Below are 10,592 nucleotides of genomic sequence, written 5' to 3' on the forward strand. Positions count from 1 at the left end.
TTTCAATATAGTGGTAATGTTGATCTTCCTCTTTGTCAATTGTTAGGAACAAAAATATGATAATCTATTGATAGGTTTTTAAACATTAACGACCTTTAGATTTCGTTAAATAATAAAATGATTTACTTTTTTGTGTAGATGAACTTTGAAAATACACATTTCACAAGGAGACAGATCGTACACAAAGGTGAATAAAAATCACACTGGCAGTTATTTACCGATTTAAAAAGCTTATCTGTTCAAACAAAAGCTATAATCGTCTACAATGAATTATGTAACAATTCCATGTCGGTATCATTGCTATGTAGGTGCTTGAGGTTTAAATTTAAATGCGGAAGGCGGAACTGGTACGGTGGTCTTGAGTTAACAGTCAATCGGCCAGGTTTACAAAACCGACAGAATTATACTGCGACATTAGGGGAACAGAATGGTGTGGCTTTATTTGCTGGGAATAACATGTGGTTTAATCGTAGCATTTGTAATGTGAGTAGATATTTTACACATTTTGTATCATTTCAGGCATCGAAATTTATGCATTAGCTTATTTAGTATCAAGTTAACGATTCCAGTAAATGAACGTTTTCATTATCTAAAAAGTAAATGTGTTTATAAATGTCAATGATTTTGACTTGGTATATTGTTATGTTATTAGCATGCATACAAATTGTTTAATGCTAATTATAGGTAACATGGTTGATTTTTTATATCCACTACTATCAGCTGATCAGATCTGATCTTTTAAAGATCATTTATCCCATTCTGTACGATTTATGAGTTTAGTTGACCCGATTCAACCAGTAAGATCTTTCTCAATGATGTCTTTTTGCATTGCCAAAAGAAAAATTATACAGAAAAAGTTTGTATATGGATTCATTGCTTGATGCCCATTTACTTTTAGCCTTAACTGGCCAAGGACAAGACTATCACAATCTAAGACAAGTATGAGTTGCAGAGTAACAAGGGAGAATAGCTTAATCGTGGGGTTTAAGAAGTACTTTAAATCAACTTAAGAAAAATTGTAAGAAAGTGTTTGTATAAGATCAAAACATTATTATACCCGACTAAACGTCCAAAAATGTTTTTATAAGAACTTTTGTCCGAAAGAAACTTGATGCATTGTACACAAAGTGTTCTCTAAGACGTATTTAATCTAAATTGAAAGGATAATATTTTTCGTGTGTAAATGTAAAACAAATTCAAAACTTTCGATCTTTCTGTTATTTCAAACATGGAACAGCTGTGTATCATGTTTGCTGGTTTTTAAACCCAAATAAGATGACAAAACATTTTTATACGATGTAATTTTTGAATATATAAAAAAACAACATTATTTCAAAATCTTTTCATTCCTACGAACACAGGTATTAAAGATAGACAATCAGGGTTTTATAGAAAACGAGACGATCATGTAATTGTACACCGTCCCTATCTCCTCTTGAATGCATCATTGTATAGGTTTTAAAAGACTACACATTTAGGATCTTAAGGAGCCTGCCCCCCTCCCGTGAGAGAAGAAAAATGTCCCAAATCCATTAATATTATCTGTCACCTCAAAGTAGTAGTATTTACATAATATATTCTACATTTTGAACCGCAATTAGAAAACAGGTGAATCACTTGCTAAACTGCATGTGCTTGCCGGGGGTTGTGGTTTATTTTCGATAATCCATTAAATAGTTAACCATGAATTAATAATTAATGAAACATCGTAGATACTTTATTTATATTATTCATTTAAAGGAAATCGAACAATTTGATGCATTATTAACTTTGGATTACTAAACAAATTGACATATACATGCGATTCTGATCAATTAATCATCTACTGTTCATTTTACTCCAACGCCTTCCTGGTCTGATGTCTTAATTTAAGGTTTTTTTTCTGAATCACATTACGATGGCGACATATTATGATAATATACTTCCAAAATAATTTAGAAATCCTGGATATACTAGTATACCGTATAGAAAAGATTGTTCCAAAATGTTTGTTTATGTAGTTATGATTCGGACTTATATGCCGTTTTTGAGGTTAAAATAAAAATAGAACAAACGATCATCAATTTTGTTACTCTTTATGCATCAAATGCTTAAACATACTGACAAAATAATGTTAATCTGATATAACGTTTGATGTCGAAGGCAGTCGTTTTAAGTAAATAAACTGATCTGAGATGAAAACAGAAAAAGCAATGCATACAAAGGTGAATAAGAAAGAATCCTTTATACACGTATTTTAAAAAAAGAAAAAGAGGTGCAGATAACGAACAATGACCGATCTCACAAATCTTTCAACAATACAGATTGTAAACAGAGCGATAAACACGGAACTTAAGAAATGAAGGTTATGGAGATAACGAACAGTATTCAATATCAAAATCCAAAAAACTATACAAAATAGAAGCAGAGCAAACACAGACCTCCAAAACATAGAGGTGGGATCAGGTGCCATGGAGGAGTGAGCATCCCCTGCCGACCGGTCACACCCGCCGTGTGCTCCTTGTCATGATCGGGGAATAATGGAAAAATCCGTCGTCAATTCAGGGTATAAATAATGGACTAACAATTAGTATGAAAAACGTCAGCCAGCATTTGACTCAATGATAAATTGTATTTGCTCACAAGGTCATGGTATCGACCATAGAACTTACGAAATGATGACTTTAAACGAGACTGCTGATAGTCTTGTTTAATCAACTTGTTTGTCAATAATTTACCTCGTTTTAGAAATTGTTCATACGTAGAGCATGCTCTAGCGTATCGAATCAACTAAGATATGTAAACTTCGTATGCAGGTGATGAAGGTATATTGCTGCATAGGTAAGGGAAGTTGGCGATAGAAAAGTTAAAGTCATCACTTTTATCATAGAGCTTGGTTGTTAGATTACCATTAGTGTCCTTTTCAAGTAACATATCCAAGAAAGCAAGATGATAAAAAATATAAGAACTAATCGTGCAAAAATTAAGTTTTGAGAAGCGCCAACTCGGACCTCTAAAACGAATGTGGAATTGGGTGCCACAGAGGAGTAAACGTCCCCTGTCGACGTCACAGTCGGTGTTGCTCCTTATCAGAACGAAAAAAATCCGTAGTCAATTCAGTGTGAAAATAACGGCTAAATTTTGTATAAAAGACGTCCGGCAATATTCTAAACAACGGAAAGTTTTATTAACACACATGGTTAAAGTATCGGCTATAGAATAAGCGAAATGTTGACTTTCATCAAAATCGTTGATATAGTTGGATCATAAACTTATTTGTGAATAAAACGTCACGTTAAACATGTACATGTAGTAGTTGTTTGTACATGGAAATTTTTTGCGTATCAATTTAACTGAGAGACATAAACGTGAACGTGAACGTGAAATGACTTTATCCAGTGTATAAAAAGTGTCTTGAAAAGTTTAACGACTGACGTTGAACATCCATGACGAATCTTATCTGGCTCTTAAATCTTGATACTTTCCATTTCATTTGGAATATACCTTCTTTACCTGTATCTCTCAGTTGATACGATACGCAAGAACATGTTCTTCGTATGAACAATTTTTAAATCGAAGTTAGTTATTGACAGACAAGAATATTAGCAATTTCGTTTAAAGTCATCATTTCGTATGTTCAATGGTCGATACAATGATCTTGTCAGCAAATAAAATTTATCATAACTTAAGTCAAATGCTGAAGGACTTTTTTTTTCATATTTATTGTTAGGCAATTATTTACACACTGATTTTCATGCCAAGGAGCGCACTGTGTGTTGGGTCGGCAGGGGATGTACACTCCTCCATAGCACCTGATCCTACCTCTGATGTTTTGGAGGTCGATCCGTGTTTGTTCTGTTCTTATTTTGTAATGTTTAATAGTTTTTTGAGCTCGAACACTGCTTGTTATCTCAACATATTTCATGCAAAGAAACAAGTGAATCTCATTTCGAAAAATTCTGCTTGGTCAAATGCACACGTTAGCTAGACGATAAAAATTCTCCTCAAAATTATACTTACTAAATAGAAGTTTTGTTAGAGACGTGATATTGGAAAAAAGAGAAAAAAACCCCAGAAAAATACAAAAGAGTACAACGCTGATGTAAAAGTGAAAGAAAGAACATAAGGAATCTGACAACAGCGGATCTTTATAAATCAAAAGAATTGCTAGGTTTACAGTAGGCATACGGATGTTTCTGAAAGATAAAGTTGTCGATAATGACGTAAAAATTCACCTGTTCGTATTCCAGATTCAGCAAGAGAAGACACGGGTATTTTAAGCAGCTAAATATTCCTGGCCCAGAACCTGCTCCGTTTTTAGGAATCATTCCTTTAATTAAGAAAAAGGTATAATTAATTTAAATTGTACATGTATTTAAATGTTAAAAAAAGATAATTTGCAATAGCAAAGCAATGTAATTCTTTTTGAAAATATTGCATTAACTGCAATTGGTTTTATTCAATTTGCTTTAATCACTATATTCTTTATTACTGATTGACATTTTATAATGATTACAATGTTGCAAGTTTGTATTATATGTTCAAAGAAGTATGTGATCCTTAAATTTTATTAAAGTAAAATTGCAACAACATTTGTATTGTTTATTTTTTCATCTTCATACATGGACATGGATGCATGTTATTTTTTTTATTATTCTAAAGGGGATTGCTAAAACAGATTTGGAATTGTTGTCAAAATACGGAAAAATAGTCGGGTATGTAAGATCAAGTTCTTGTAAAATAATTTTTATACATTTACTATAACTTCTCCGACCATGCATCTATATTCTTTCTTCAGCAGTTTGAATCCTTTTTTTTTTAATCTTTTTTGTATTAAAGAAGAAAATTTTGTGCTCTCTGGTATTTTATGTTGATAGTCAATTTTTTCGAACTTTGGAAGGGAAATTTTAATTGCCTATCTTAGATATATATATGAGACGTTCTTGAATTTAAACTTAGTCAGACAAGCACAATTAATGATTTACCAAAGTAATATACTACAGAGTGAAACTCTAATAAATTCATTATTTAAAGTCATGGCATTATTCGTACACTTCCATCATTGCTCATACTCACAGTCTTCCTATATTCTTTTTTATAATGCAGTTCTTTAATAATTCAAACTCTTACAGAGAAAAACTGCCAAAACCCTATTTTTTCTTTCTCCTTTTAGAATTTTTGTTGGACACAGACCTTGTTTATTGACGAGTGATGCTGACTTTATTCACGAAGTCTGTGTAAAGAAGTTTAATTGCTTCAGAAACAGAGCGGTAAGAATCTAGAAACAGAGCGGTAAGAATCTAGAAACAGAGCGGTAAGAATCTAGAAACAGAGCGGTAAGAATCTAGAATACTAAGTATTAAAAAGTTATAATTGCGCAAATATTTTGTATATTTTTTTCAAATGTTCATGTTGATGTGGATTAGTAAATAAATACATACATAAGAAAACCAAAGAAACTGATTGATATTTCGAGGAGTACAAAAAGGGACAGAAAGACTACACAGATTTCTGAGATTTGTATACTAGTTATTTCTGTTAATGGACCGATCTTATGCAGAAATTTGTATATGAAACTTTGGTATAGCACTAGATCTAACTGATTTTCATTTTTTCTTAAGGAACATGTTCTACGTACGAATAATTTCTAAAACGAGACATGCAAACTATTGACAAGTTAAAGAGGCAAGAATATTAACAGTTCGAATAAAATAATCATAAAGCAGTTTCTATGGTCGATGCAATTAAATTCTTAGCAAATACAGTAGGCCATTTTAGCAAATACAATATAGATTTTATTTGCTAACAAGGACACTGCATCGACCATAGAATTTGCAAAATACTGATTTTATAAGAAAAAGTCGGATGTTGACCGACGTTTTTCATACAAATTGTTAAGCCATTGTTTCCTCACTAAATTGTCTACCAATTTTTCCATTAATGTTTATATACCCAATGATAAGGAGCAACAAATGGTGTTGGAAGGAGATGCCTCATTAGGTTAAACTCTGATGTTGGTTGTTACTAAATTTTGTCTTTTTCATGTAAAACTTTTCCTTAATGACAAATCATAAACTTAGCTTGTACTCGGATGCCAACTGTTACTAAATGTTGTCTATTTCAATATTTCAATTGTTTTATAGTAATACTTTTCCTTAATGATGACTATTTTGTACCTTGTGTGTGTTTAGAGCATTATGAACCTGGGCTGTACTCTGCAGTCGGCTGTTGCCCTGACAAAGGATGAGAAGTGGGAGTTCCTTCGTAGGAGATTGGCGCCATTATTTTGTCCGGCAAAACTAGAAAAATCAGGTGTAAGTTATAAAAGAATACAGAATAATTTAATACTAAACTTTTTATGATGTCGTTTTCTGTCCATACCTAAAAATGGTAACATAGATTCGAAGATATTAGGATATATAATTTTTCTGTAGTAACATTTCTTGTTTATATACCGTAGAAGTATCTATTAAGACACACTAACATGAAAATAAATCTTTGAAAAGGTATGTTTGTACATTTACCAATAAAAGTAAAACAAGTAAAAGTTGGAATGACATGAGCAAGTACTCGACATATATTTTAATATGATAATAAATGACTGATAATGCAATGTGTAGCGTATATTAATGATATCCCATAATTTGTGTAGGCTGTTTTGTCATCATTCCACAAAACCCTTGGATAATAGATAAAATCATACAGACAATATTACTCGTTAACTTTATTCAGCAAAAATGCTAATCGGGGCCACGATAATTTCGTTGTTCATAGACTTTCCTACATGTAATCTTTCGCTCAAATACGGACTTAGAAGTAAATCAGTGTTTTCAAAAGGAATTTGATTACTGGTCGATAACGTTGACTTTTTTCTTTCAAAATACGAATTTCTCTGTTGACATGATTTTAGGAGAGAAAACAACAAAACAACAGGAACATTTTATAGGATTTAACCTAGATTCACTGGCGCTGAATTGTACATGTCTTGCTTAATAGAAAAGAATGACTAAAAATTGTTTTGATGCATTATTTCAGCATTATGCATGCACCCTAATATAATATAATTATCGTCATTTTACCCAACGAACACATTGTGCTTTTGGTATATCACCGATTTTTCCCATTAATTATCAAGGACTGAAACTTTTATAAATTCACATATCTACAAAACAATCAACCTTACGTGGTTGTCTACTTACAGAAAAATGAAAATTTTATGCATAAATGAAAAACCTTTCAGGAAAAAAAATGATGTAAAAAATGAAGGGTGTATTCCGCCAACCATGACAATTGAAGACCAACCCTACTTTCTTTTATAGGTACTATCCATCGTAAATGAATGTGCGGATGAATTGGTGGATCATATAAAGGAATTGTCTATGGCAAACAAAAATGGCTTCGATTTTTACGAGTAAGTCTTCTACACCGTCAAATGTTATCCTTTTTTAAAATATCAAATGAATAGTATAATGACTTTCGTCTCAATTACAGAGCGTGTGCCTATTACTCAATGGACGTTTTGTGTACCTCTCTATTTGGCCATCGTGTGACCAGCCATAAAAATCCTAATGAAGATTTTGTCAGAAAAGTTCTTGAAGCCTTTAACGCTGGCAATAAAGATATTGTAAAGCCAGTAACACTATGTGGTAAGATCTTCTATATCAACGTAGAAATAAACCATTGGCATGAGATTTAATTCTATCACTATAATTTTCTCTTTCACTGATTATTTACGAAAAATTACTTTTTCTACCATTAAATTAATATCTTCACACATGTGAAAGCTGAACTCGGAAGTATGATTTTGCATCAAATTTTCATACTTTATTTTATAAACGTTCAAAATATCAGCTGCTAGATTATAAAAGTTCTTGTTGAATAACAATTATGGATAAATATTCTCTACTTGAATATTAACATCCCCAGACTTGTATCTTTTTCACATGACAGCAATACTTCCCTGTTTGCGGCTCTGGTTCCAGTGTAAAAATTACAACCCTATCTCCAAGGTCACCAGGAAGTTTTTCAATGATCAGATGACGGCAGAAATAGAGAAGAGGGATAACCCAGATAATGTGAGAATATAATGACAATGATTATGTAACTTCTCAGTATTTCAGCAGTCCTCTTTGCTCGAACAAACTGAACTCATTCAGATACTATGCCAGTATACGATTTCAATTATTTTGGCTATTTATCAAGGTAATATGCAACAATGCATCAAAAAACTTTAAAACCGTCTCAGATGATTCAAATTTGAATTTAAATTAAGGTGATGCAGTTATTATGTCAGCTTCAGTTTTACAGTGATGAGAAATAAATTAGAAATATTAGTTTTAAATCTTTGTAGAAATGTAATGACCTTCTTCAAAGTATGCTGGAAGCCGACAGCAACTCAAACACTACCAAGGAAAGGAAGGGGATAAACCTAGGTTTGACATTAAACCACGTCAATTACAACCTATATCTATTTATTGATAATAAGCATGCAACTGATTGTTATTGCCTTTGATGTATAAATACTGTCTTCCGCCATTGTGCCAAAGAAAAATATTCCCAATCAAATGCAAGTTCAACCTACTTACTTGACTTTGATGTTTCAGATCTAAGCATTTCCGACCTAACGGCTAATAGCTTATTCTTCGTCTTGTCCGGATACGAAACGGTGGCTAATGCACTAGGACTGACAGTTTTATGTCTAGCAGTACATCCTGAATGCCAGAAGAAATTGATAAATGAAATCAGAGCATGTTTAAAAACATCAAACTCTGATTGTCACAAAGAGGTGAGATGTCTCAAAGTTGTTGCTATAAATTAAATGCTAATTTGATCAGATATCACTGTTTATCATTAATGATATCACTTTTTTTCCTTTTCTTTACTTGTGGTTGATAATAATATTTTACAGAAATTAAATAAAACTAATGGTTTTGCTCATATTGTATTCAATTTGCATATTACAAACCTGATTCCTCCAGTGGTTCTATTGTCAGCCAATACCATGTTTACATGTATGTTATAATTCCATTATAACCTGCCGAGGAGGGCTACTGACTTGTAAGTTGATGTAACAGGGCATTCATCGGTTTAAATTCAACCATTTGCAAACTTCAATGAATTTGTTTGCAAATATGGGCTCGTTATTTGACTGATATCTAAAGCCAAGTTTTTATATGTTAACATGATTAATATAAAGGCCTGGCAATGGATATGACCAGTCAAAACTCTTCTTCACAAGAAGCACTGGGCCAGAAATGATAAAACTTATGTGAAGGGCTCCTTGGGTAGTGTTCAGTCCAACCTTCTCAGCTCATTGACCCGTTGTGAGGATGAGGCTTCAAAAATTGATAAAAAGCTTTGCATATATCTACTTCCTGTTTTAAAAGACCTTTAACACATAAACCCGTAATTTGCAAACTTCCCATATTATTTGAATGTACAGTCAAACCTGTTTTAAGAGGCCACTTGTGGGAGAATGACAAATTGGCCACATAAGACAAGTGGCCACTTATTCCAGGTTTCGAACCATTGAATAAAAAATTGCCAACACAGTTGTATATTTATTTTCACACATATCCAAATCCACAATTATCACACATGTATGAAATCCCCTTTCTTACATTTCATTTTACATAAATTTCTGAAAGAAATTTGTTATTGATTTTGTTGTTGTCGTTTTTTTTTTTGTTTTTGTTTTTTTTTTTTGTTTTTTTTTTCTTTTGGTTTTGTTTGTGTTGTTAAATTTTAATTTTACAGCCAAAGAATTTACATCATACATAGTCATGAAATGTTCTCACAAATTAGCATTTCCCTGATGCTGTGTAAAGCTTTTTAGTTTTTCTAGATATGTATTTATTTATATTACATAAAAGGTTAAAAACGGGAGATTGACCGCTTTACTAGATAATCTCAGACGAAATTGTAATTAATGTATTGAGTTTATATCATGAACATATTCAACGGTGTGTTCCCGTTTTGCACACATTTGGTAATTAGTATAGAACAACAGGTGTGAAGTGTGTTTTGATAGCAATTATAGTCTGATTTCTGTTTTGGATTTACCTGGATTTACCTGTGAATACCTGATTTAGCTTAATGTATTCTTAAGAGGTTTAATACAATTTTATAAGCATTTTATTGAAATTATATATATATTTATGGGAAAATATTTGGTTTTATTGAATAAATAATTAATATTTGTTTCATATTATTTCTTATTAAGTCCAATTTCTTAAAAAAAAGAATATGTACTTTTAAATCTTGATATAATTCTAAATGAATTAAAGATATAACATATAATAAAGAAAATAGTGAATAAAAATTAATTTGAAAAGATGTCATAATAAGATCATCGGATAATCAAATACATTAACTTTGTATTTGTTCTCTTATTTTTTCACTAGTTCATCTTTCACATACTTGCTAAGCCAAGTATAGTATAGACTATAGCAATTACGTAATTATCTCACCTGGTCAAATTCCCGTTTTTCACACATTTTTTAATTATCTGTAATTAAATGTGTGCAAAACGGGAACAAACCTATTCAACAACTTACTTTCGTATATAAAGAACACCAAATAACAATAAATCATTTAAATATATTAATTAAATC

The 10,592-nt window shown here is 31.7% G+C and overlaps 1 protein-coding gene across 1 annotated transcript; it reads left to right on the forward strand.

The window, feature by feature from the left end:
• Positions 1-369: 369 nt before the first annotated feature.
• Positions 370-8,764, forward strand: LOC134283531 (cytochrome P450 3A41-like; the record flags this gene model as incomplete). The annotated part of the gene is made up of 10 exons (XM_062766047.1): positions 370-483; positions 4,230-4,326; positions 4,642-4,694; positions 5,153-5,249; positions 6,171-6,293; positions 7,299-7,390; positions 7,471-7,625; positions 7,930-8,054; positions 8,330-8,411; positions 8,583-8,764. Coding segments are annotated over exons 1-10 (1,062 nt in total), but the record flags the coding sequence as incomplete, so codon positions are not given.
• Between the last annotated feature and the right edge of the window lie 1,828 nt (positions 8,765-10,592).

The sequence above is a fragment of the Saccostrea cucullata genome, unplaced genomic scaffold (genome assembly GCF_032062105.1).
Source record: "Saccostrea cucullata isolate Sc308-1 unplaced genomic scaffold, CSIRO_AGI_Scuc_v1 ctg4781, whole genome shotgun sequence".
In the NCBI taxonomy this organism is placed as follows: Eukaryota; Metazoa; Mollusca; class Bivalvia; order Ostreida; family Ostreidae; genus Saccostrea; species Saccostrea cuccullata.